Consider the following 27,986-nt stretch of genomic DNA (forward strand, 5'->3'; position numbering starts at 1 on the left):
AGCCATTAATGTTACAAGTCGAGTGAGATTTTAAAAGTTTAACCATGTGATTTTAAAATGACATGTAGTATTGATATTTAGCCATTAGGTGGCGCTTGAGTCAGAAACAGAAGTCATAGCCATGTCCTCATTGGGTGCAATTTTCTTGAATCCTTTATTGAAAAAAGAGAAAGAAACATATTAACATTATTTATAACTGTCCATTTGACAATCATTTTGTTGACATATATTTAGACAAAAATATGTGAATCAAATGTCTTTGTTAAAGACAAGGAGGACAACCTAGACATGTTCCAAATAAAGAAGCATCCGTCTTTTAAAAAATAAAAACTGCACATCCAAAAAGTAATCAGTGAGGAAGGCTGAGGCGATTTAAGTACCATCACTCCGCTGTAACACTGGAGGCAAGTCTGCAGTTGGTTTACAGACAAAACAAAACCTCATGTCAGAAACAGAGCTTTTATATACAGACACCACTGAGGCCCCTTTCACATTTATTGTTTTTTTTTTTTTTTTATTAAGGTTTATCATTAAATCTGAAACATTCCCCATTATTCTTCGTTCTCAGTTTTTGACGGATTTGTCGACAACTTTATTCAGAATGGACGTGTACAAACCGAACATGCTTCAGCATCTGTGGACACTAAGAGGTCATCGGTCATCTACGGTGGCTCGTGCTGCTGCGAGGGGCCCCCCGTCAGGGCCCCCGAAGCCTTTCTATAGCTAGGTCTAAATGTTTAAAGAAGGCAGCCAAGTCAGTCAGACAGACAATTTATAAAATAAATTTGTTGGACATGCAGCATCTTTTTGCTTGATTGTTGCAAATACTTCTTCACTTTTTTTGTACTTTTTCTTTTTTTTTTTTTTTTGCTTTATTTGAGTTAAATGTATTCAGTGTTGAAGCAGCAGCAGCACAAAACAGCCCTGGATCAGAAGAAGAAAACACAAACAGGTATGTTTAGACATGTTTTGGCTAAAAGTGAAAACAGTCATTGCTTGAACACACGCCGTGTTTTGGAATCGATTTTAATGTCTGCTTCGACCAGGACTATGAATGTTTCACTAGAGAGCACGGTCTGATGGAGTCAGGTCGAGGGGAGAGTCAACCGAGTCATCCTTGTCACACAACTTTTCATTTTTGATCATCAGATTTGCCTTCGTCATCGACGTTTAACAACAAGTTACAAAAACAGTGATTTATCTGGAATGAAAAACCGACAGTTATATAAATGCCCCATTTTTACACAAAACACTGGGCAAAGGGGATAAGAATAGGCTTCGCTTGAGCACACAAATACAGAGAGGAGGAGGCGGAGAAAGCAAAAGTGAGAGTTTAAAAAGACAAAGAAATATAAACATCCTCTGGGTCTGAGAGAAGATCTGATCCCCTCTCAGAGGTCAATCTGTGGTGATAAACACCAGTAACCACAATCCACAGGTTAATGATTAAAAATAAACACAGTTTGGACAATTGTCAAAAGATAAAGCATTGTGTAATCCAACCTGTTCCCTTTTTTATCCCTGACTGGTCTCCATTTCAGTTGTGGGAGGGTGAGGAGGAGATAAATGTGTGTATGCGTTTTAAGTGTGTGTGTTAGGCATCTTCCTGGATTCTCTGGGCCGTTGTTTGAGTCTGATAATGTACATTCTAGCATAGTTGCATGTTTGCTTGTAAACTTGTTGTGGCCCACCGCCGACATCCTTTCATCAGTGCATCTCAGAGTTGAGTTTGTCCTGGAAGATGTACAGGTTGTTTGTGGCGGCGATGGCGATGATGTTCTCATTGGGGTGCCAGGCCGTGTGCAGGATCTTCTTGGTAAAGTCCAGGCTGTCAACGCTGATGTCGTCCTTCCGCCGTTTCCCGCCGGCGGCGCAGACCCTCCGAGGCTTCAAGACGGCCCTGGGTTTGCTGCTCTCCCTCGAGGCCTCCAGGGTCACATCACGCTTGGTGTTACGGTCAAACATTCGGAAAAAGTTGTTGTAGGCTCCGGTCATGATCACACTGGACAAAATCAAACAAAAGGAGGAGACAAAGACAAATACATTTAGCAGACAGACCTCGAATAGCCCCCCTCAAACATAACAGTTCACTTCTACCACAGGTGTGAAACTCTAGTCCTCCTGTGTCAGTGTCTTGCAACTTTTAGAAGTGTCTCCCTTCAAACAAACCTGAGTCAAATGACCTCATCAGTACGCTTTCAAGTTCTGCAGAGCCCTGCTGATGACCTATTTCTTTCATTTGGTTATATTAAAGCCAACATATGCAAATGTTGCAGGAAGTCAACCCTCAAAGGCTGGATTTTATGCAAAACTGGCATACCAAGCAAGAAGAGCAACCCTCAGCCCAAGTATAACTAGTTGATGGAATAAGAAAACAATAAATCTAGTCCTGTTGTAAGAAGCCATAACAAGACCTGCCTAAAGTTTACAATGAGCCATGTGGAGGGAAACGGTAATTGTGGAAAAGGGGAACAACAGCATCATGCTCTAGGGATGCTTTTCTTCTGTAGGGAGGGTGAACTGATAAAGGGTATAAAAAGATGTAAAAATGCAGGAAAACACCTACAGTAGTAGCCATTCAATATTTCCCAACTTTCCTTGATGGGCCCTTGGCTGGTCCCCGACAATTCCCTTTTAAACAACAATCTTTGCTCTAAAATATTCTTTCTGTCCTGATTTGTGGACATTAAGATCTAAAGAGAAGTGTTATCTCCTGGTAAGACCCTGTAATTCAGTGAAAGGGTGGAGTCAGAGTAAAACAATATGCACACCCTTGAGGAGGCCAGTGGCTGGAAGATGGAGGGGATTTTGCTGCCATTCGGCTGGCTTTTAAATGCAAAAGGCCATTTTGAATGGCTGCTACTGTAAAATTGTTGGGAGGCTCAAATTTCAGGAGGGAAAGGCATAAAGCCAGAGCTGAAATGACTTAGATCTAAGCAAACCCATGTGTTAGAATGGCCTAGTCAAAGCAAATACCTATCCCTACATGTTCCAAACACAGCAGCCTTCTTGCTGCTGTAATCGAAGCCAAAGTTGTTGTTGAAAGTATTGACTGAGAACGTTGAGCTCATATGCATGCCACACTGTTCAGTTTTTACTATTTGGAAAATGTTTTCAATCCTTTTATCTATTTCCTTCTTTACGATGACATGCAACTACAAGTCCTCTTGGTCTACCTAAAACAATTTCAATGAAATCTATTGAGCCCTGTATTTGTAAAGTGACACTAAATCGAACTCTCAGTAAAGAAGATCTGACTGCTAGAAAAAAAGTATAAAAAGGGATCTCTCCAGACTTCTATACAGAGCTGAATAAAAATAAGCACAAACAGCACTGAGATACACATCCCCTATTTAAAACAAGAGACTCAGCTGTGAGTTTAGACCAGAGCTGGAGCCCTCCAAAAGAAAAACCCTATTCCATGAGTTACCTGTCCGAGCCGTTCCAGGCACACTCAAACTTGTCAAAGATGCAGTCGTTCTCGTAGAGGGAGCACAACTTGCTACGGAGGTAATCGTGTACCTGGAAAAAAAGAAATTAGGATACATCTTTATCCCTGAGAAGTACGTATTCAGAGAAGGAATAACCAGGAATGTTTGTTCTGGCCAAGTTGTAGCAAAAATGCTTTTGATCCAAACGTCTTTTCCAACACAAAACAACTCTCTTAATATCCAATTCTGTTTCATCACCCCTACACTCACATGCTCATATGAGCCGTTTTTTTCCCCTTGTGCAGCGATTTGACCTGTCTGGTTTTATGCTGTGTCTGTTGGTGATGAAAGTATTTGAAATCTGCAGCTGCCTTGTCTGTAAAGCCCATACTCACCTCCCACATTCTGCATAAAGTCAGCAGTCAGTGGCCTTGCAATCAATACACGGTCAAGCTGAGGTCACTTTCTGCTTGTACATCACTTCCTGGGACATTTTTGTTTCCCCCAACAGGCCTTTCTACACAGGGTCAAAAGGGACAAGGTCAACCGACGCTTGAGACTATTTCAGTTTTTGTCGTCCTGTTTAAAAAAATCTAATTTATACAATTTTTGGGGGCTCTTCATTTTTTCCATCTCTTTAGACTGCTGTGTCAGAGCAATTAAGAATGAAATCCTTTTCTGTTTTCTCCTCTCATAAAAAAAAAAAAAAAAAAAAAATCTAACGAGAAGGTTTCCACTAGTGCTTTAATCAAATTTGTTTTACATTTTTTTTAAGTTAGGGTCTGGATGATAAGTTGTTTGCCTCAGATAATCTTTTTTTTTTTTTTTTTTTTGGCTGAAAAAGCTTAAGTCTTACTAGAATCTATCCATTTATAGGGAAAGCAACTTCTATGATATGTCTGTTTATGCACAGAGAAAAGTTTTGTAACCCGATGCAAGAAATTAAAGATTTCTGAGTTATAATTGTCAATTATTCAAAACAGTAAGTGGAAATATACTATTAACTATTGTGAAATAATAAGATGGGGTCTTGATGGTAAAGGTTTTCATGCTGAATGTCACTGTTTCCTTTCTGAACTGTGTTTGCTGCTGTTTTCCTCCCATCCACAGCTCCCAATATTTCAGCTCTGACCTAAACAAACAGGGCTCCAAACATTTTATTTATTTTTTGTTTTCTTGCAAAATGGACCCATTCTTTTTCAGATTGTTTTCTGCTCCTGTTTCAGTTGAATCTTAAGGTGCAATTAAAAAAAAAAAAAATCAGGGTGAATTTATTCCAGATGTCTCTGCAGTTGTAGGGCTTTAAATGTTGAACCTGCAGCAATAACTGAATATAAAGAGAGTGGATGGACAGATGGAAAAAAATGTAAAGCTTTTAGGTAGTGGGACACAAAGATACAAACATTCTTTCACTTTATATTACATAAATATATAAAAATAAGTAAAATAAACTCCACCCTTTTTCAGACTTTGTTGGAACTCTGCAGAGCTTTTGTATAATCCATAGTAGATCAGATTAGAAACATGACAGCTGATTGCAGCTGAAGGCCTTTTTAATCTTTATTCTAAAAAAAATCACTGTGGTAATGTTGATAGCTTTTTGGAGAACTTGAGGTAAAGATCCAGATTTGTTAAGAATACACACAGAACCTGTTATAGAAATGGCATACTGGCTTATTACCAATAACAGGTGCTTCACCTAGGTGAAAACAACAGCTGTTTATGTTAACTCTTTTCTCGCACAAACAGACATTTCTTTACCTTAGTTAATGACTTTCACCATGAAAGCTTAAAAATAATTTCCTTTTTGCAACCAGATATTCTAAATAACACAGAAGAAAAGAAAAAAAAATGTCCGTATATATTCCTGATATGTAGCCACTAGAGAGCCATTCCTTCCTGTAATTTAAAGGAACTCTGACCCAGACGGTTTTAAGTAGTCCATTACTATGCTTTTAGGCAATGCATAGAAGTAATTATTTCTACACAATTTCCCTAACTTCTCCTCTTTCCTTTTTTCAGTTTTATTCATTCCTTCTCCATCACACTGTTCCCAGTCTGCCTCCAGCCCCGCACTCCTGTTCTCCCCCTCTTCCTCCCTCTCTGTGCTGCATTGCAGATCTAGGTGTCAGCCACTGTGTAAGGTATCCCTCTTTCCCACTTTACTTTATGAGTGGAGACTGCAGCCTATAAATAGCTCCAGTGCATTGTTGCCTCCCACTGAAGGCTGCCTCAGGGGGTCCTCAACACTCAGGCCTGCATGCAGACAGACACCTCCATGAAAAAAAGCTGCTGCAGGAAGACGGGACAAAATAATCAGCTACTCATAAATCAATAAACATAAACTTTTTTTTTTTTTTTTACCTTTTATAGTAATCAATCAGAAATGAAACATGTTTTTATTTGTGCTTAACTCTTAAGAGTAGGGATTATTTTCTAACCAGGTATTTTAAAAATCCTGGGAAATTGTTTTAACCTTTGTCCCTCATCCATCACATTGCATTTTTTTAAAAGTTTAGGAGCCAACATCAGGAAACTCCCTCTGGCCTATGTTTCCAGAAAGTTTATGGAAAGATGTAATCATTAGTGAGGACTGAGGGCATGTGAACAGATGTTCTGCCTCAGGATGAATGTCTCAAAATTTGCATATCATCTTGGATGGCAACTAAACAACATTAGTCAGCCAGCAACAGAGAAAAAGCAAAACACAAAAGAAAGTTGAGTTTGTTAATGTTAGGAGCAAAGTCTATCCTGGAGATAAGACTTTAACTAGGACTTTAAAAACTTTTTCCAAAAAAAAAAAAATTCTGAATGACTTCAGTTAATATGATAGTGAGAGTGGATGGGACATTTTGGGGCTCTCTATCAGCACAGGTTGTGGTTTCTTTCAGGGTTTTACGTTTCTGCATGTGCAGCTGGTGACATTTGCTACAGCTATACTTGCAGAATTAATAATCTATTCAGTAAAGATAACACAACATTGCTGATTATGTTCCGTCTCAACTCAATTTAAAACCTTATGTCTGTTTGGAATGCTTCCACTGATTAGAGACGATCTCATCCTAAGAACACGTCCTAAGAACCCTTTTAGGGGTGGAAAAGATTTATATAAGAGGCACAGAAAGCTACTAAAAATAATGAAATAGGTTGCTATAGAGAGTTATCAATATCAACTTTCTAGTCTATTTTTGGCCAATAATTAGTAGTATTTCCCCAGGACCAAATATCCTGTATGTTTTAGGTGTTTCCCTACCTCCACACCAGTGGGACCTTAGTCCTGGGGTTAGAGACACCTGGCAATAATAAAGTCCTGTTCACTGCATACTGTAAGACTCCACTGCTGAAGAAAACCCATTGTCCTATTACTCCCATGTAGCTTGTTTCAAGTTTGCTGCAGAAGAGTACCTGCAGAACTGGTTCCACACATCACCACCCAGGGCCCATACAGTGTGGCAACCTTTGCAACACTGTGTGGCTAATTAAAGGAGTTTATTTGGAACAAATGACCAAAACTGCAATTGAGAAATGTATGCAGCTGGTTCCTCCATACAGGAGAGATGTCATTACCAAGTAGATCAGTATTTAATACATTACAGTATTCAATTAGAGTATCCAGGATTCAACACTGAATCACCTTGTGTTCATTTCTTTGTATGGATTACATGGGTTTTTATGGACACATGGTGTCACCTAAATAATGATTACCGGTATGTTACTGTAAAAATAAAACTAAACATTCTGAGAAAACATTTTGACATGTAGAAGTCATTGTACTTCTCTATATATGTGAAGATCTTGGCACTGATGCCTGGCTTCAGTACTCATTCCATTCACCTGTCTAACTCTGCCCAGTTGCTCATTACCTCTCATCTGATCCAGCTGCTCTTGCCTCTATTTAAGGTGCTTGAATCCAGTCATCAGGGCCAGATTATTCTTATTCTCTTTAGCCAATGTTAACAGTGTTTTTAGAGTTGCTTTGTGTTTCTGATCCACTTGATCCTACCTTGTTCTCTGGGCATGTAATGAACTTGTAAACCAGGTTAGTGACTCACATGAATAATCATCCTCTGCCAGATTATCATGTCAACAACCTGTGTTTCTCTCCTGCAGAGAGTGCAGCTTTTGATGCCCTAGCTGCTGCTACTCTGATCCAGTTCTTAATAAACCCTTTTGAAGTAATCCCACTGTCTGTCTTGCCTGAATACTAGGTTCCTCTGTTCTGAGTCATGACAATGTACTGTATTCTATCTTCCACCGTGCTTCGTTGGTCACACACCTGGTACGTCTCCAGGGGTTTGCTCTCCATGTTGAGGTCCCACACCTTGGCAGTCAGGTAGTCCCTGGTGAGCAGGTAGCGGCCGCTGTGGCTGAACTTCACATCTGACACGGAGGAGATAATCTCAGAGAAAAAGGAGCGAGCGCTCGGATCCTCTGGCTCCTCAAATACTGCAGAAGGTGAGACAGATAAATGAGACAATAGGTGAATAACACTGGTATTTATCTTAAGCCAAGAGATTAAAGGGTATGTCTCGGGAGTAAACAGTATGATAGTAAGGCAGGGTCTCTTCGAAAATACTGATAGATATTAACCACAGAAAATCTGACAGAAATAACTCAAGCTCTTTGTTAAACATGATTTTACTCATCAATATAAAAGCTCTAGTTTCAAAACAAGCACAGGTCGTGCGGCAACTCTGCATTAATGGCTCACGGTCAGAGCGGTAAATCAAATGGTAAACATTTCAGCAGGAAGAAAAGGGGCAATAAAAAAATGCAGCTTGGATACCTTGGGGCCCTAAAGGCTGAATCTACCCTCAACTGATTTGTGTCCCTCAGTGAAGGCAGATTTATGAAGTAATGCTCCGAATATGCAACCTGTTATATCAGATGAAGTACACAGTGCTCCCTCAATGTCAGGGACTCACTGGTACATATCCTGCGGATACATTGAACAGCCTCTGATCTATATAACATGTCCCACTTTAAGATGTAAAACTACAGATAAATACTAAGTTAGTATTACCGTATTTATTTCCAGCTAGGTTAAAGTACATGAGACTATTGTTAGGCTAAAAGCTAACATACTAATGTTTAACAGGCCTAAAACTATTGCCATCTTTCTTCGTTTTAGCTTCAAGTGAACATATGTAGGAAGTTGACAGAATTAGATCCTGTATTCAGTAATTATAAGTTTTCATTTATTCCATATTTGTTGTTGATTAGATTTCTTAAAGAGATAATAGATGGATCTGCATAATACAATTTGTTGGTGGTACTTGGACTTTTGTGTAGCAGCTGTTAATCTGTTTCTTATTTCACCAGTCTTCAATCTTCAAAACACATTTCACAGCATCTAAATATGAAGAAATTAGGCATATTCTCTGAAACATCCAGTCCTGGTTGGCCTTTAATATCTGTCTGTGGCGTAAGATTCACTCCTGTTTTGTATCTGGGTGTGTAATGAGATGTAAGGGTGCAAAATATACTGTAGATTCTGCCTCTACCTTACATACATCACATCAATTTGACCTTATGTCACCACCTTTTTCTCCATATTGAATGATCTTTTTATCATTTAGGGATGGAATTTCAATTCTGTTTACTAAATCTATGACTGGTGGCAGGTGGTTACACGATTATAAGTTGTATTAATCACAAGGTATGCAGGACTGCTGTTATTTGGACCCATTACAAGCATTCCACATGTGGAGGTGAGTCTTTATCACTTTCAAAGGGGTTTCTGCAAAGCATAACTAGATTATGTAAAATGGGGGTTAAAGATTTTGCCGCAAATCTAAATTATTATTTATTTTCTAACAATATTGCTGCTGTGCTTTTATTTTCCTTTGCTCTAACCAAAAGCACGTAGATCTTTTACTCCGGGGTTGAATTGTTTTCAGGACCTTTGTCCATTGTTGCAGGACTATACTGTTACTGTTGTGTGGAAAAATGCTTACATTTACTAGCATGCATGGATAAGCACTAGCAGCAGCTCTCTCTTCCCTTCCATGTGGCAGCAAAACCCACTTTAAGTGTTTAAGAGAGATTATCAGTATAAATGAGCAACCTTGGTCAGAGGACAAGACTGGATTAGAAAACATTAACAAAAGCTTTATCAGTGAGACAGTCTCGGCTTTAGCTCTATTAAAAGCATTAAAAGTCAATTCAACAATTAATTTACAACAACCTCTTGTAAAAAAAACAAAAAACAGAACAAAATAACAAGAATGGCCAAATTTACCAGTAGCCATACCCAGTGATATTTAATCCAACAAAAACAACCATCCTTGAAGTCCTGCTACCTGAATGACCATAAAAAACTTCTAACTTTCCATACAGTGTTAAGATATCAATTGACCGCCATAAAATTGTGTTACCTATAGCAAAAGGGAAGAAAGACTTACTAAAAGAAATAAAAACAGAAAGTTTCATGATAAATAAAAGAGATGTCTAAAATAACATTTCTTTGTGTTTCAGCAGGACTTACATTTGGAGTGCTTGTCGCACAGTGCTGCTTCTCTCATGTCACAGAGGCGCAGGGTGCCTTTGCTGCTGCTGTAAACAAACAGGTTGCAATGGTGGGGGTGAAACTCTGCAGCTGTGATCACCTCCGTCAGATCCTCCATGTTTGCTGGTTTAATGTCCACAATGTCTGATAGAAAGAGGCGTCGCTCAGGAAAAACAGCAAAGAAAAAAATCAGCTTCCAGGATTTGCAACTCATTTGCAGGAGCTACTTTATTTAGCAAAATTAACTCCATCATTCTTTTCATAGATTAGCTCAAGTTACCCTTATTCCAGCCATGCAAAACATTAACATAATGTAAACATAGGCCACACCATGCAGATGATTTACAGCAGGATATTAAATAGCAAGCAATAAAAATATATCTAGAGGGGAATTGTTGTTGTTGAGGGGAAAAAAATCTGTATTCAGATAAACCATAATAATAAATTCTGTCTGGGTCCGAGATGTGACTGTTCTTTTCTCCAACCTGGATTAGAACCAAGATAGGGGCTGGAATATTTATGCAGCTTCTGAATTATTCATTAGGATATAGTTTCACTACTCAACAACAATAATCCCCTCCCCCAATTTATGTGGGTCTTTATTCATTAATCCATACAGCAAAGTGGGATTTGCAGAGTGGAAGTTTTTTATGTGTGGGGGTGGGGTTCGTTATCAGTAATTTATAAGCATGCATGGGTGAGTGTATGCTTTATTATAGTGTCTTTGTGCCTTCTGGAGTCTATATTCCCTCAACCGCAGTATGTGAGCGCACTGAAGGATACTGAAGCTGCGGTCAGTGATGTCCAGATGCCAGAGGTTGATCCTCAGATCGTCGGCAGACATATACGTCTCATAGTCCGAGTTGACCGAGATGGAATTGATGTGGTACGTGTGGGCGTTAGCAAACACTCGCCGAGGGCTCACCTCCACCATCAGATCCATGGGCTTCAAGACCGGCACCTGGGAAAACGAAGCAGAGCCGTGTTACCTCTCTTCCCTCAGGTTAAAAGAAGAGAAACTCCCAGTATATAGCTAATTGGACAAATATTATCATATATTAATATTTAATGTTTCAGTCCATTAAAATAGAGAGAATAAAAGCTTTAAGTCTTAACTAGAAAAACTAGATCAGTCTCCTTATATAAAAACTACCTCTATAAAGAGTTTAGATTAACAGCAGATGTTTGGATGAAGCAGCTGCTCATATAAAGGGATTCCACCTCTCCATTAAACTCATAATTACTTATGTGTAGCTTGTACTACTGACCCACTTTTGTACATGCAAGCACAGCTGAATCCACTGACCTAGTTTCATTGCTCAACTAACCAACAGATAAGATAAGATCAGATTTAAGATAAGATACGATAAGATAAGATTGATACCTGCAGAGAGGTGACTGTGGATACATCCTTGATGCGACCTTCCTCATCCTTCAGGTTATATCCTTCTGGCCGTTTATCTCTTTCACTCACCTTCCACAACTTAATGGTTTTATCTGGAAAATTAGGAAGAGCTTACTGTGAATTTCTTAAAAAGTAATATTCATTGTACTTGACTTATTGTTCTCAGGATGATGTCTGCAGGCCAGACTCCTTTGTTGGATGTTTTTCTTAGTTCTTTTACTTTCTTTTTTTGAAATCTCTTTGATCTTTCTTAACTAAGGTATAGCTACGTGGAAAGGTATTTTTACCTATCCCAAAGACCCTGCATAGAAAAAAATCTCTCTCTCTCTTCTTGAAATGCATATTGCAGGATTATCAAACAATGCATTTGCTAAAATTAAAGAAATATTTCAGGTTAGAATTATCTGATAATACATACTCTACAGTTTATACCATAGCAGCCACATATAGCTAGAGTAAAGCAACTTTATCTTCATAGGATATGTTAGTTTTAATTAAGTGCAAGTGTGAAGTATTTGAGCTAAAAATAAATATGGTTTCAAAGGCGTCATTCAATTGCATTAATTGTTCTGAACCTATTTGGGTTCACAAAGAAAAAACACAAAAATGCTCAACAGAAATAGCCAAAATAGATGTTGTAAAAACATACTTCATATTAGCACACTGGAAATAGTGACAGCTTCTCTACAGGTTCAGCACTAATATGCTGAGGCAGCTCCTACATTTTTCATAACCTACATCATAAATAATACAACGCTTGAAGAAATCAATAATGTGGCTCTCAGGGTAAACCTATAGATTTAAGTGTATAGCTATAAAATGCCATGTATAAATACAAGCTCCTTTGCCAAATAACAAGTTTGGAATATATGCAATTTTGGATCTGTGAAACATTAGGGCTCATCTTTTTTAAAGCAAAATCTACTTCATACAGAAGAAACAAAAAAATCTAAATAAACTTAATTCCAAGTAATTCTTATTTTGCTCAATTTAATGTTTAAAAAGTCAATTGATTCTGAACTAAATGCCATTAAAATCCAACGATTAATGTACAAATGTATAACAAATGCCCTGATTTTACCAAATTATTTTATAAACTAACTTTTTTTACAGAAAAAACTCTGCATTTTTGTTTTTTTGAAAACAAGAACATAACTTTCTCAGATATTATCCTAAAATGAAATAGTGTCTCAAAAAGCTTTAATGAAAAACACACAGCTTTAGCATTTATTTATAAAACACTTAGCATTGGTGTCCAAAGTCAGTCCAGTGGACTGCATCTTTACATCCCCTGAGTTCAGCTAACCTGTATGATCTTTGAATCAGCTGCGTTGGACCTGTGACATATCTAAAACTTGCAGGATACCAACCCTTGAGGACTGGACTTGGACACTCCTGCAACAAATAATTGAGCTGCAAAGGCAGCCACAGTCCATCCTTTACTGCTACTCCATTTTAAGCATCAGCATAAATGGTGAAAGTCCAGATTTTTTCAGTCCAATTTAAAAAAAAAAAAACCCACTGATTTCACAATATTACGCATAACACTGTTGATTTGGGGTCACTTGCTTATTTAAAAGGATTTTCGGCAGTATCAAAAATAATAATGCTTCACTTGTAGTTCTTACCAGGATTTCTCTGTTCTGCCAGAAAGTTCTGATTTATTATAATGTAACATTTTAATAAAGCCCACCTATACTTAGAAATCCAGGGTGGGATGTGAAGTAGGTTTTTCTCTATACTCACCATTGGTGGAGAGAAGGAAGTGTGCAGCATTCTGCTGGGGCAGCCATCGGATCTTATTGATCTTCTCCTCAATCTCCAGACTCTTAAGGTAGTCGAATTCAGGCTCATGGCTCTGAAAGGTGCTGTAGACGTTGTACTCTCCCTGGGAAAATGGCTCATTCTTGCTCTAAGGAAAATAAAAGGAAAATTAAAAAAAAAAAATACGCAAGATTAGAGTCCAGATCCTGAGTATCTGCATTTGGAATTAAAGACAGTTCATTATTTACTGCTGAGAACAATCTTTTGTATTTGTTTAAACCAATAGAGAGTGATCCTACCTCGGGTTCCCTCTGAAAGATGACCACACGGCCTCCTTTGTCCCCTGTGGCCAGGAGCTCTCCTGTGTGGTTGAACTCTACAGTAGAGATAATATCCGCTGCAACAAAAAAGACAAGCAAAAAAAGATGGAGAACAGAAAAACAGATTTAATTTAAAAGAAAGCATCCCTCAGAAAACCAGAAAAGGTGTTTCAGAAGTTCAGAAGTTATATTATTCAAGCCCAGATACGATTTCAAATAATGATCATAGAGTTATTGAGTAAACTATGGTGCACTCACAGAGAGCATTAAATATTTCCATTGGAAAAAAAGTAAAGCACTCAACTGCAATGATCACTGTGCAAGACTCCACTGTTGCATGTAAGGTAACCGTAACGTTAGGATGAAAGGAAAAACAGACAAGGCCATCTTTTAAAAGCACCACAGGATGAAATGAGTGTAAACATGGTCCCAAAAATCTGGATTGATTTAATTGAGAGAAACTAAATTATTTAGAACGGCCCTTTAGAAGCATAACTTTTATACCATTAAAAAGAAAACTAAATCTAAAGATTAAGAGGTGAAGACAGTGTATTTGTGGACTGGATCAAAAAGTCACACCTGAACCAGGCTTTTAACTTGAAGACTTGCAGTTGTAATCAATACAAATGATCTAATTAATGTTTGTATACAATATTTTTTCATATGTTGTTCTAAATTATTGCCCATAAATGTGTTGTGAACTAATTTGCTTTGCACATTTGAATTACTTGGGATCCAGTTCATATCTGATGTGATTTTAATGACCATAGTACCATTATAGAAATATAAAACATAGGTAAAGTGTTATTTTTTATTAAGTGCAATCTTTTTAATAACAATAGTAATCATGTTTATTCTCATTAATATAATACCAACCAATGTATGGCTAAGTGTTATCTAGGGGGTATACCATCTATCTATTATATAAGAGAGAAATAGAAAAATTTGAACTTTGCCCTCAAATTTAATTTTACTCAAATCCACTCCAAAAAAAGAAGATCAGCAGTCCGAGCTTATCTAACAGACAAAGATGATCATAGCTTCTGTAACAGAACATCAACTTAGAAAAAACAATCACTGCTTTCATTTAAATCCTGTAGTTTAACTTGTTCTGTCTTCCCACAATCATTGTATTTCATTTCTTTTAAAATCCACAGATGAACAGATGATCACTCCTTTTTTATAATAGCGGCTGAGCTGTTAAGTGTCAAATCTGTCATCTGCACATCACCAGTGTGATGGCTGCGTAATCATTCCTTATGTCGAATCATTCTCACCAAAATACCGTGACATATTCAAAGTGACATTTTTACACACTGATCTGCAGAACAGTAAATGTTGGAAATATCTCAAGCTGTGTTGCAAATGACAAATTATTTGAATCATGTCTACTATATTGTTTTATGTTATTATTCTGAATACCATGACCTGATTTAATATGTGTTTTTATTAGGCAGTTTCTCCCTATTTTCAGTCCCTTTGCTCCTAGTAATACATTTAACTATGTATATATATATATATATATATATATATATATATATATATTGTTCTTATCAAAAACTTTTAGGTTAATTTATAAATATTCAGTATGTTCAAAAAAGGTCACTGAAAATTTACAATCTCTATGGCACAGCATTCTCTCAAATCCAAGCCATTTCAGCCTTCTTTCATAATTTGCCACAGCTTCTTATTCCTCTTTGCAACTATTGTAGATTTTTTGTCGGTTGAATTGCATCATTTTAAAGGTTTCAGTCACAAATGTTTAAAATAAAGAGTTTGATGCATTTACTTCGCATTTCGTATTGCTGGGATCATTATCATTGATAATGTGTTAATTTATTACACCCTAATATTACCTGCCTGTTGCATGTCAGAACTGATGTTTTCCCCAGTAGTTTATCTCATTAGGACAGTTCCTCTGTCCAGATAAACAGTTATAATCTTCACTTTGTACATGGTAAAGATTTGGGAATGGAATGAGAGCGTTGTCCTTCCGCTAAGAACAAAGTGTAATATTTTGATAAGGCTTGAGCAATGGATGTCTCCTCATCTGCAAACATGTATGATGTGATGAAGTGAGGATGTGGCAGACTAGAGATGTATAAAATGCTTCTCTAACTGTTTATCGGGGCCGCTTCACGAGAAGTGAGCCCGGTTGGTAAGCAGCTGCCTTCTGTAAAACTCAAAGCAACTTCTCTGATCTGAGTAAGATTATAACTTCTATGAAAATCTGTTCTCATGTTTCATGGTTATTAAATACATATACATTATGAAGTGTTATTTAAAGAGTTTGTCCCAACTGATCCCTTTTTACAGAAAAAAAACGGAGAGAGAAAGCTTTAAGGCGTAAACACAGAGCTTTCCTTTTAACAGTATCAAAAAGAGCCTGAATACTTATCTTTGATCTTAATTTGGCACAAAGAGTGAAAACATAAGAGATTAGTTTTATGTTATTTTTTTCTTTTAACAATAAAAAAAAATTAAAAATTTGCTCTGTTAAAGATCTCTTTTAAATATTCCCCACTTTGTAAGGCAATGTATTTTTACTAAATATACTTCTTCTTACCATTTCTTTCTATGTATATGTACAGAAAAATGTTGCATGTTTGCTGTGGAAATCGCAGGGGCTGCTTTTCCTTACTCGGCTCTGTCTGTAAAAAAAATTTAGCTCAGAAAGCATATTCATTGAGAGCCAGAGCGAACGCCTGTTTTGTCACGGCCTTGAAACACGGAGAGAGCTTTTATAATGAGTGGAGGCAGGGACTTATCTCTGTTCTCTCCACCTCCATTGTATTACTCACCCTCCTCTTAACACACTGACCAGAACTGGTTCCCTTTTTTCACTGTATCTCACATTATTTTGTTACAGTATTACTGGATATCATTTGAGCTTTCTTCTTCCACATATTCTTCAGTAATCTCCAATTTCATACACTAAAATCTCTCCTCTTACTGTCTTCCCTCATCCCTCCCACTGGTACTGGGCTTCCCGAATGAACCCAAAAGTGTACATACTGGTGATGCTGCTGGTGGAAGAATGGGATGCATGAGAGAGGAAGGTAGAGGGAGATAAGGCATCAGGATGGAGGTGATTGGAAAAAAAATGGGAAAGAAAAAATAGCAAAGAGGGGTTCCTTCACTGATGAGTATGGGTTGCCACGGTAACAATCCGAGCCAACCAGGGGCGGCAGTACTCATGGCGGCTTGCCGTGTGATGAAGGAGGAAGTGGGATTCATCAGTCTAAACCGTGCAGGAAGACGCAGCGGAGTGAAATCATTCCACTCCTGTTTGTCTACTGTCCAAAATGCTCCTAAATTACCACCAAAGGGATGGAGAACACTTACAGCAGAACACAAGCATACACTCAGACTCACTAACAAGCACATGAGTCCACAATGCCAAACAGGTGACTAGAACATTTTCTTTCCATTGCTTTTTGTGCACAGAGAGCTAAGAGGTCAGCTAAACCGCAGGAGGAGTGCACAATGTAACTGAATAAAATATGGAGCAGACACTGTCTGCTCTAAAACTCCACCCTATTCGCCTTTGAGGTACTCTGTGTGCTTCTGCACAGACACAATTCTCATACCATCCTTTCTCTTTTTAGCCTCCCTTTTAAAGAGATCTACAGTTTAATTAAGAACACAAACCACCACACAAGTACAAGGTAACGTTATCCAGAGTAATATGTTTAAAACTGCAACACTTGAAAGCAGGGATCCTTTTTTTAGGCTGAATGGTATAGGAAGTTAACCATGTTTGTATTCTATATAATATTCCAAAAATAACTGTTATTCTGCAGAAGCTGAAGGAACACTAACTATAAACATTTCTGACAGCCCGCAGCATCACTACTCATGACCCAGTCACACAGTAAACCACATAGAACATGTTGGAGGGAAAGCAGCTCAGGTAAAACCAAAACCAAAAGATTTAAACACACGTGCAGAAGAACATAGAACATGTAAAAATAAAAACAATTGTCTACTTTATATTTTAAATATTTGATTGTCTATAGATTACATAAAAATATCTGCTATTGTTTATTGATGGCATTTTTGTTGCTTTTTTACATTTACCTAAAACAAAGCTTAGTAAACCGCTAATAAAGTTTGACCTAAATATTTGTTGCCCAGACATGTGCTGCCTGGATCTAAACCTTTAAACAGTCGCTGATGCTCAAATATAGCCAAGCCATTAATTCCAAGATAACTTGCAAATGTATCCGTATATTTTGTGATAATCAAAGACTAACATATGCATTATTGTGAAGAACAATAAGCTTCCTTTATTCTACTACTTCTTGATAAATTAGATTATCAGATGAGACCAAGATTTTTTCTTTTGGCACACAGTTTAAACTGTTTTAAAGCCATATGGTAGAAAAGCTCTTTAAACAACCTTTGTTTTCATTGCAGTTAATTGTGCAATGAGGAATTTCTAGTTTAGGACTTTTAAAATTGACTTTTGAACTCAGACTTAAAAAAGCTGTAACTTGGGTAATAATCAAGAGATATTTAGTAGTTTGATGAAATCTTTTTTTAATTTTTCGATTGTAACATTTTCATTAAAACACTAAAAAGCAACACATTAAATAAACCCAGATCTTCAAAACCACAATTTGAAATATGATCAGTTTTTATCTATAAATCAATTTTTCTTTAAAGCATAAAAATGTAGGTTAGAAGGAGCTTTAAATATTCAGTTTAAACCCTTTTTGGAGTCATGGGGTTGCGGAAGAAGAGGAGAAGAGGTCTGTGAGAGATTATGATGGTGAAAGCCCAATGAGGGGAAATCCTTTTCTCTAAGGTTTCTATAGAGGAAAGAGAGAGGTGGGGGTGCAGATGTTCCAATTATAGAAATTTCAGTTCAGGGTAAACACGGACCATTAAAGCCCTGCCAGAAACACACACTTCTTAAAAGCAGTAAAAAGCCACTGCGCAGCAGGAAGAATACATGCATGTGTGTTGGAAAAGGTGTGTGTGTGCATGCCGCAGCTCAAGCGCCACACATTTCCTCTGTGCCCTGTGCACAATTACCCAGCAGAGAACTAAACAGGATGGAGGGAGAGGAGGAGGAGAAAGAAGTGCCGGAGGGAGATGTTAAATTGATCCCTGTCCTGCAGTTTTGCAGTTATCTTTAAAAAAGAAATCAAAATTTTGCTCGTGTTTGTGTTGGAGGTGCACATGTGTGCAGATAAGTGGTTTGAGCCTAGCGCAGCGGGGAATCTACTGTTTCTCTAAACACGCATCAGTAAAGTGGAGCTGGGCTGCTGCGAGCCTAATGGTTATAGACTCAAACAATTAGAATCATAAAACCACGCCTGTTTTTGCTTCAGGGTGTGTGGTATACACTTCTAATCCGTCTTTGCTTAGCTGCAGAAATAGCATTTTTTAAAACACAACAATGTTTAAGTTATGAAGAATGTTCATGTGTAAAAAGATATGCAAACGCACAGCAGAAAAGGTAGAACTGTATCTAAGAAGCTGAGCACCCTGTCTTATTAGCAATTACAGTTATCAAAATGTTTGTTTTTGTTCTAAGTCTACATTAAAAAGAAGTTGATGTAAGACAGTTCAGTTGTGAAGAACGCAGAATTTAACTTAATTCAGAAAGACATGGATTGAGCTGAGACAAAAATAAAGCTGCTGCTACAAAAATAAACCCACCTAGAAACGATGAGGCAGACAGAGTGAGATAAAGGGATGTTTGAGATATTTATAACAATCAGACTCACACCAGAATCCACCTATCTCTGACACACATTAACAAACGTACACACCCACCCACAGCTGTGTTTTCATGACATATGGGGACATTTAATTGAATTGCATTCATTTTATATGGCCTAAACCAGACCCTCACCCTAACTATTGCCAACATATACCTAATCCTACCCATAACCCCAACTCCCAGTGCAGAACCTTAACCTTTTAGGGACCAGTTGAATGTCTCCATATTTACCTGTTAGTCCCCAAATGTAGATATTTTACAAAATACTGCACCCACATTGTAGGTAAAACGCGTCCACACACACACATGCCTGATCTATCATATGTAGTTCTGGGGTCATGTGGCGCAAATGTGTGACATAGATAGGACCTTTGGGATAGAAGAGGATAAAAACACACCTTCAGTGTAAGAGGCAAACGGCTCAGGCTCCAGAGAAAGGGTAGTGATGTCGGAGCACAGCACCTGGATGGGGCTCAACATCCTGGGGGAGGACTCCAGGGTGGAGAGGGGTGGACGGGATGGGCGGAGCTCTTCAGGCTATAGCCAGGAGCAGCCCTGAAAGAGGAGCAATGGTGGACGGCAGGGGGAGGGAAGGGAGGGAGGCAGAGGGTGAGGAAGGGAAAAGGGCCGGGCGAGGTTAAGGGTAGGGACTGAGTTACTACATCACCACATTTGGGCATGAGTACTCACTTGAAAGAAAAATAAATCTGCAGGGAGTATATTCATGATGACATTATGCCTATGCAACATGAAATACTTGCAAATAATAACGGGGATCAGCAGGAGGGTTACAAACACATGGAGATGAACAGAGATAGATTTGCTACAAAGAATCCTTCCTTTGTCTTGTTAGGTTTTATTAATGAGATTTAGCGACTGATAACTGTGCTTAAAGTTGGAGAGCAAACCAATTTCCTCTGCGGCTAATGATATGGTTTTGTTTTTCTTTAATAGATGTTTAATGAGGTGCACTCAAGAAAAGGTTCAGAAATTCTGAGAGCCACATTAGTCCTTTTTACCACATTAATGTTTAGGACACAGATATAAAAATGCTATGTTTACTGTAAAATAAAATAAAAAGATCAACCGTGGTAACGTATCCACACAGCTAATCCATATGTCATTCATTTTCTTATCCCAATCTGTTGATAGATAGATGTCAGCTAATCATAATCTAAGCCGGTTTCGCTGCATTAAAGAAGACGACGACTGGAATATAACTGGGTAAATATCGCACGTTAGAGATTAAATATGTGTCAGAGATCTCCCATTTAAAATTGTTGAAACACACCATGAAATATTTCTTTGAACTATAACAAGATTATACAGGCTAAACCACTAACTATGACAACTGAAGTCCAGTCAGCTGAAAACAGCTAGACTAAGTCCGATGAATGTTGATAAAGACGTATTTACAGAATAGTGCTGACTTAAAGATCTATAATGTTGTTATTTTTAAGTCACTATTATGATATATCAGATTGTTCTTTTGATCATAAATGCTTGATGGCGCTCTGCCTCCCAACCCCATTTCCTGCATAGTTGGGTTCTCTGTATATACACATTTAATTCCAGCATGATAAGGATTTAAAGGTTCAAAACAAAGAATTTTGCATAAACTATGATATATACTGGATTAGATTGCTTCCGTCCAGGCTAAGCTCTAGCTAGTCCTTATCTGCAGCCTTCAGGACAATCAAATACGGATTTTTACCTAATAAAGAAGCCAAGAAGTAGTTTGCTGTAGGAAGTAGATTACCTTCTTATAAAATATCTTTTAGAAATGTCTTTTAAAAGGTTTAGTATTCGCTACATTCAGCCCTTGAGTCACCATACCAGCAAGGGAACACTAATGGCACTGCCACTTGGTGTCTTATAATTGTATTGGCAACTGACTTCAAGCGCCACTAGTGCCTATGTTCTCTCAGATTAAACACAGATGGACAGAGGGACAACAGGGAGACATTCTCTACTGAAACATATCTCTGATCTTCAGTTTCTTTGAATTTCTTCAAGAATAAAGATTCCTTCCTCTGTTTTTGTTATTGATAAGCATAGATAAATCCAATATCTCATGTTCATGAAGAACTAGGATCCTTCCTTTTCTTCTAGCACTGTAGTTCAAAGAGTTTGTTTATGAACATTTGCTCCTTAAATCAGGAAAATTCTATTTAGCAATAATGTCAACATACATGCTTAACAATGTTAACATTATGATGTCCATTTTGGGTATCAAGGCTAGTGTTTATTAGTGTGTGTCCTTTTAAAATACTGTGTTGTTGAAGGCTAAAGTAGGTAGCAAGTGGTACATTAAGACTCATAAAAACATGTTTAAGGGTCATTAACAATGTGTTCTTTTGGATGTTCATTATGTCTGGGAAATATTTCAACCTTTTCCCCTTCTAGCATTGAACCTATTAAGAACTATTAAATGGGGCTAACCAAAAGAGAAACTTACTGAAGGGAACCACTACTTTTTGGACAATTTCTACATTATTATACAAGAGCACACCTTTCTGCTAACATAGATGAGACACATCCAGGATTAAAACCCTCTACTGATTTTCCCTCCTTTATTGATTTGCCATTGGTTTCAGATCAGATCAGAACCATCTCAATAAAGCGAGAGTGGCAAAGGACATTGGGTTCTGGTGTTCTTGGATCTGAAAGGTATAGTAGAGGATTTTCGAAAATTTTTGAAAAGACCCACCCTTTCAACTTTAAAAAACAAATGCACATGCACAACCCTGTACACGCTCCCGAGAGGAAATGCCTATTAAGGGTGTGCGAGAGCATGCACAAGCCTCCTCGTGGACGCTCTGTTTAAAAGTTACTGTTCTCATAGCTCATACAAGCTTACTTTCCAAAAGAAGATTTGCATTTTTCCACTACGTCAGAGTTACCACCGATAGGTGAAAATAGGGACAAGCACATAGAACGGTCTTACGTAAACATATCACCAGAATGATTAATTATTAGATGATCCACCCAGAAAAAGAACATCCTCCACTACACCTCTAACATTATTCCAAACTTTAGAGCTAACGCTGCTATGAGATCAGTAGTGGTGTCGTTAAAGATAGGTAATGTATACTTAAAAAAACAAAAGCACAAAAGCCCATATATGAGATGACTGAGGGGTCTAAGGCAGAGTCCAGCACTGAGTTGGGCAGGTACCCGTATAAAACATACATCAACAGGTAGAAAAAAGTCCTATTTTATTTCATGGGTGTGGACATGGGTATAAATGAATAAAATGCAGGCGATCATAGAGTTACAGCATAAATTCAAACTTACTATACTCTTATTTATTTACTCTACATCTTAAAAAAATAAATTATTCAAGAATATCCAGATAACAGCATTTTCTATAAGCAATTAGGCAAACCTTCTTACTTCGGCCAATTTACAGCTGTTAATCTGTTTGGAATTGAGCGCAAGGTAATGTTCTTTACTGCCTCTGTTATCATAAATGGCTGTGTGATATGAGTGTGACCAAGGGTTGGGTCACACTTTATTATTTACGGGTCCATGCGGTCCTGTTTTACATGGGGACTAAAACTTGCAGTTAGTCGTACAGTCTAAGCAGCAGCTGTTAGCAACGATTGAAAAAAATCGCACAGTGTACGCCCAGCTTTACTGCCTCTACACAAGAAAATCATACTTGCAGCTTTCTGAGTTCTCATTCTTGCGGTAAGAAAAACAGCTTTACTTTAGCCAATTGTAAAGCTATTGGCATCAATAGTCCCATGCCCCTCGCTGCCCTACTCTTCGGATATGCGTTTCCAGCTGCTTTAAGGGCGATGGTGTGTGCAGAGCACATAGAGAGCAGTCAGTGTTTACAACAGTATTATTTCTCTCTGAGGAATACATGTAAGCTATCTGTGAATGTGAGATGCTTAAGCCAGTTTAAATGGTCAATTCTATAATTGTCTTGCATTGTTATTTAATTGTGATTCCGGTTTAACATCAGCTGCTCTTTCACACAGTGTAATGTTGCTTCCCCTCCTACTGTACAAACCAACAACTCCAGGAAGATAAGAGAATAAAGATTTTAATGCGTTTCCTAAACTCTCTATTAGGAAACACATTGAAGGGAAATTGGAATCGACCCAAAATTTGCCGCAATCGTTGCATCCCTTTTTTAAACTAGACTAGAAAAACTCGAACTTACTCATCATCAGTCAGTTTGGACGTTTCAGCAGCTGTAGCTACTGCTTCACTGAACACCAACGTTCATATCGTATTCCAAGTGCTCGTCTATCCCTTCTATCATCCATATATTTTCTTGCCCTTTTACAGGCTACATGCTGGAATTATTCTCTTTCTTTTTGCACCTCTGATGGAGACTTGCCCTGCTGACTTACTTCTTTGTAAACTCATTACCTTCACACAAAATAATCATACCTCCAGAAACGTTTTATGGTAAAGTTTCTGAACAAATGGAACAAAAATAAACTGGAAAACACAGAAATATACCAAATATGTCAACAGGGTACCACAATTAATCAGAAAACCTTTGTATACAACAAGAGTGAGCTACTGGCATAGAAATACTTCAAGTCATAGTATGTGACTAAACCCCTTTAAGCTGTTCTGGACTGAATTCACTGATTGTTGCCAACTGGGAAAGCTGTGCAGTTATTTTAAATTGCAATGTTCTGGCATTTATTTATTAATATACTCCAAACATACCACAATAATGCACTAAGAATGAAGAATGTCTGAACGTTTTTGTTCTTAAAAATCTCTTCCTACAGGTACTACCTCTTTAAGTAAAACAATATGCTCCTTTACTCTAGAGTATTGATGTATTTATCCTAATAAAAAAAATAACAGTAATTTACTTCAAATTTCTCCATTATGTTTTACTTCATGTAGTCACATGCCTTTAAAAAAAAGCATCTTCATGGTTGTTTCCTCCTCTTTTTTGGACACAATTCTTCTCCATCTGGAGGAGAAGGATGCAGAGAAAGATTTATTTTGGAAGCCAAAATAAAAATGCGAGGGGAGTAGAAGTAGGAGATGGTTGGAAGCGGGGAATAGAGGGAAAGTAAAGACGAGGGATGCTAAACACCCCTCAAAGTGGGAGTTAAAGCTTTCGTGGGAATCCCTAGGTGTGTGTACAATACGCACACACATAAAACACTTGCACGCACACAAACATCCATATACACAAACCTTAGCAAACAAAAGGTGTGCATTATCTGCTCAAATAATGCATGAATGAATACATTTGATGAAGGAATGACTTATAATTCCACGTCTACCAAAAAATCCCATCTCTCTTTGTAAGTTTACCACCCTCATTTTTTTTCTCACTCACAGCCAGAAGCACATTGTGTAGGAGCAGCCCTCAGAGAGAACACTACTGGTTGATTATTTGGCAGACACAGCACTTCAGTGCTGGACAATGCTGCTGGTTGAAGGACCAATGGTGGTGGTTGGTAAGGGAGGGAGGGTTACAGAGGTGACCATGGATGAAAGTGAAGGGGGAGGAGCAGCATTAAGAAGAAACCATTTTTTTCTTTCCTCAAAAGGTAATAATTTAACCGATAAGAGGACAGAATCTGATGTATTTTTAGTATTTATTCTGTGCCTGGTACTACATTATCTGCTAGAACAACCCCTCGGCGGTGAGTTGTGAGTCCACCCTCGGAGCGAGCTCATCAGCCATTCACCCTGAATAATGTCTGTGACTGTGCCTGAGATGTGAGGAATAATTAATACTGCCATTATAGGTGGGTGGAGACAGCCTGTCAGTCACATTGGTCAAGCATGAAAAGCAGCGTGTTCATCACCGCTGGCTGTTTCTATGGCAATCATAGATGTGTTTGTAGGAAGTTGGACTGATTTTTACTACAGGGCTCCAGCCTAAAAATACCACGGATGTACAGACACACGACTCAAGAAAACACGATGCTCACTCGCACCTGCAGCAAACGACGATACCCACATGATCATTTACACAAGCAACAGGCAGATTAACATTATCTAAACTACACCTGTTATATATAATGGGATATGTTGGATTTCACATGTTCTAGTGTTAGAACCAAAAACATTCATACCTTTTTTCTTTTTTTATCTGATGGACCACTATAGAACAATGAATAATGATAGGGGAAAAAACGGCACGGCTTTCATAAATAAGAATCTGTGAAGTGATGTTGCCTCTGGGGTCAGTACCCTGGAGAGCAACCTTTTGTTTAAATCCCAGTTGAAATTGCTCTGCATTCACTTCCATACATCTTCTCAAAGACTTTGACTTGTTTCAATATTTCTCTGCTTAAAAATCATACCCATAAAAGCAAATGCTAATGAGGGTGATGTGTACTATTATATTTCATACTATAGAGCTTAAATTTGGTTGGATATGACCCAAGTTCCTTCTTCCGTTGGTTTGCTGTGTGATCTATACGGCTTGTGGCCAACCCTAAACTGGACTTTAATTCCCCTTCATGCAACACTGGTTTCCTCACATCCGCTCGTCCATGAAGGCCAGAGTCGTCAGCGGCAAAACTAACAGGTGTCTTATCAGCAGTTTATCCTGAGCTTATAGATGTTGGGACTCTTGGCTGCTTCCCTGATTAATACTCCCTTTTCCTGGCCTGTCAGCTCAGCTGGACTGCCAAGTCTCCGTAGGTCTGCAGGAAAGTCCTACTCTGCTTTTTCATACAAGGCACATGTTTCATGAGATGTTCAAAACTTCAGATATTGGTTTAAATCGCCGTTCCAAAGCCTTATATCTGATCTCTACTGATATTCTTGGCCTTCATGATGCCTTTCCAGTACTAATGTTCTGTAACAAACCAATGAGGCATTTACTGGTTGGTTTGAGCTGACATCTGTGGACAATTAGTTTAACTAGGTTTTATTTAGAGGGGTTAGTAGAAGGGGCTAATTGGATATACACAGCTTTGTGTTTTCTGATTTTTAACTGTCATTTTTTTCCTTTAATGTCATTTACCTCCTTACAGTGCTGTATTACATAGAATCTCAATAAAATACACAGAACTTTGTGTTTAAAATCGGACAAAATAAGAATATTTCAAGGGTTAGGATACGTTCAGCATAAACACTTTCTGTAGCAATAAGAGGATGACAAATAAGCTCCTAACACTGCTGTGACCCTTTAATGATAATCTGGTCTGAGAAGGCTGGTGAACAATGAGCAGACCGAGGATTCAGCGCGATGGCAGGAAAAAAAGGCTTGTAAGGAAATTCAGTGGGTGGTAAGTGCTGCTGAATTTTTTAATAGTCCCTCGACACAGGTCGGATATGGATTCAGTTTGACTCACGCACCTGTTTTAAATTCAAGTGAGGCGGCAGCAGACTGTAAGAGCTGACATGGGGTTTAATGCATATTCAAGCATGTTGTAGAAGTTTCTGGGAAATTAAGATTTCCCCTCTCTTCACTCTTTCGCTCTCCTTATTGTCTCTCTGAGACACAAAAAAAAAAATCAACACATTTATATTTTAAGATCACCTTGTGGTGAAACAAAAAAGCTGATCTTCACACAGAGGGACAGCAGGAACGAAAGCACACAGAAAGCAAACAGGGTTCCTACACCATCCTCTGCTCATAGTCCCATATTTCTGCAGACTCACATTTCCATCGTTCTCAGTCCATATTTTAATGTTTAAATTACAAATGTTTACCGTGAAATCATGGGTACTTATATCTGGTATAGAAATAGAGATTTTAAACACTTTTTTCACGCATCCCAGAAATCTCTTCCATCACATTCCACATAACCTGGCATGTGTAGGAACCCTGATTCCAAACTAAGAAAACAGCAGATAAGTGAAGGAAGACACTGCTTTTGGATGCAGCTCTGTCTAAACACATCAACACAGAGCTTTAAGAAGATTAGGGCTCTAAGCTTGTTGTGTCCCACGGTGGAACACTGTAAACACACCCAGTCTCCTCTGTCTGCGTCTTACCTTCAGTCACATAGTTGTGGTCGGGGAGGAAGCCGTGGTGGTTGAGCGTAGGAGTGGCGTCAGTGTCTTCGCCCATCAGCAGGGATGGGGGGAGCGCCCGGCTCGGATGGGCAGCGTGGTGGTGGTGGCAGATTGGTGGTGGTGGAAGGGATGGTGGGGATGCCAGTCAGCACAGCGTCCATGCTGCTGCCCGCCAACGCCTCCTCAGCACAGGGGCGCACAGCGGAGCATCCTAATCTGAGGAGATGATGGGTAGCTGACAGGTCCCTTAGAAAAGATTGAGATGGGGCTTTAAAAATTCCTTCAGACAGCCAGTTGTCAACCTACAGAAGAGGGAAATATTTGAAAGCATTCATATCAGTCATGGTTTGAGATAAAGCAGCACCTGTGCACCCTGCAGTGGCTGACTCCAGGTGTGGCTGATCTAAATATTCACCAGAAAACACACCCATACATCACAGTCCTGACAGAAATTGGTAAAGTCAGTGTTACTGTGGGATTGTCCAAAAACAGATGAGAGGATGAGTAAAAAGAAGAAGATAGAGGGGGGGGATGGGAGGGGAGGGATGAGCAGAGCACAGCTCTTGATCAAAGTATCTGCAGTGCTGCTGCTCCTGCAGTAAACCCACTCACATGGAGACACACTCAGATGATGAAATGAGGACACTCTTACCGACACACTCAGGAGCTTTTTTCAGAATCTCTTCCTCAGTCAATTCTCCATGCAGGACCTTCGCACCAAGTAGATGTCTCAGCCTTCCCACAAATAGAAAGAGAAAATCCTTGCTGGCTCTGCGCTCTGCTGCAGTCTGAGCTCTGGCGTATGTGCAAGAGTGAGAGGTAGGAGGGGGGGAGGGAGAGGCAGAGAGGATGAGTC

The 27,986-nt window shown here is 38.6% G+C and overlaps 1 protein-coding gene across 2 annotated transcripts; it reads right to left on the reverse strand.

The window, feature by feature from the left end:
* Window positions 1-130: 130 nt before the first annotated feature.
* LOC119796543 (serine/threonine-protein phosphatase 2A 55 kDa regulatory subunit B gamma isoform) lies at window positions 131-27,986 on the reverse strand. Of its 2 annotated transcripts, XM_038305144.1 has the most exons (11): window positions 27,783-27,986; window positions 27,110-27,432; window positions 19,561-19,717; window positions 13,408-13,505; window positions 13,091-13,256; window positions 11,324-11,436; window positions 10,723-10,900; window positions 9,919-10,083; window positions 7,708-7,877; window positions 3,431-3,522; window positions 131-2,002 (listed from the first exon to the last, which is right to left on the reverse strand). In XM_038305144.1, exons 3-11 carry the CDS (start codon window positions 19,640-19,642, stop codon window positions 1,708-1,710), a joined length of 1,359 nt encoding a protein of 452 aa, XP_038161072.1. In that variant the 5' UTR covers window positions 19,643-19,717; window positions 27,110-27,432; window positions 27,783-27,986; the 3' UTR covers window positions 131-1,707. The 2 variants fall into 2 exon arrangements, with proteins under 2 accessions (XP_038161072.1, XP_038161073.1); XM_038305145.1 differs by lacking the exon at window positions 19,561-19,717 and having other exon boundaries at window positions 27,783-27,979.

This window comes from Cyprinodon tularosa, unplaced genomic scaffold (genome assembly GCF_016077235.1).
Source record: "Cyprinodon tularosa strain WSP-4 unplaced genomic scaffold, ASM1607723v1 ctg551, whole genome shotgun sequence".
NCBI classification, from domain to species: Eukaryota; Metazoa; Chordata; class Actinopteri; order Cyprinodontiformes; family Cyprinodontidae; genus Cyprinodon; species Cyprinodon tularosa.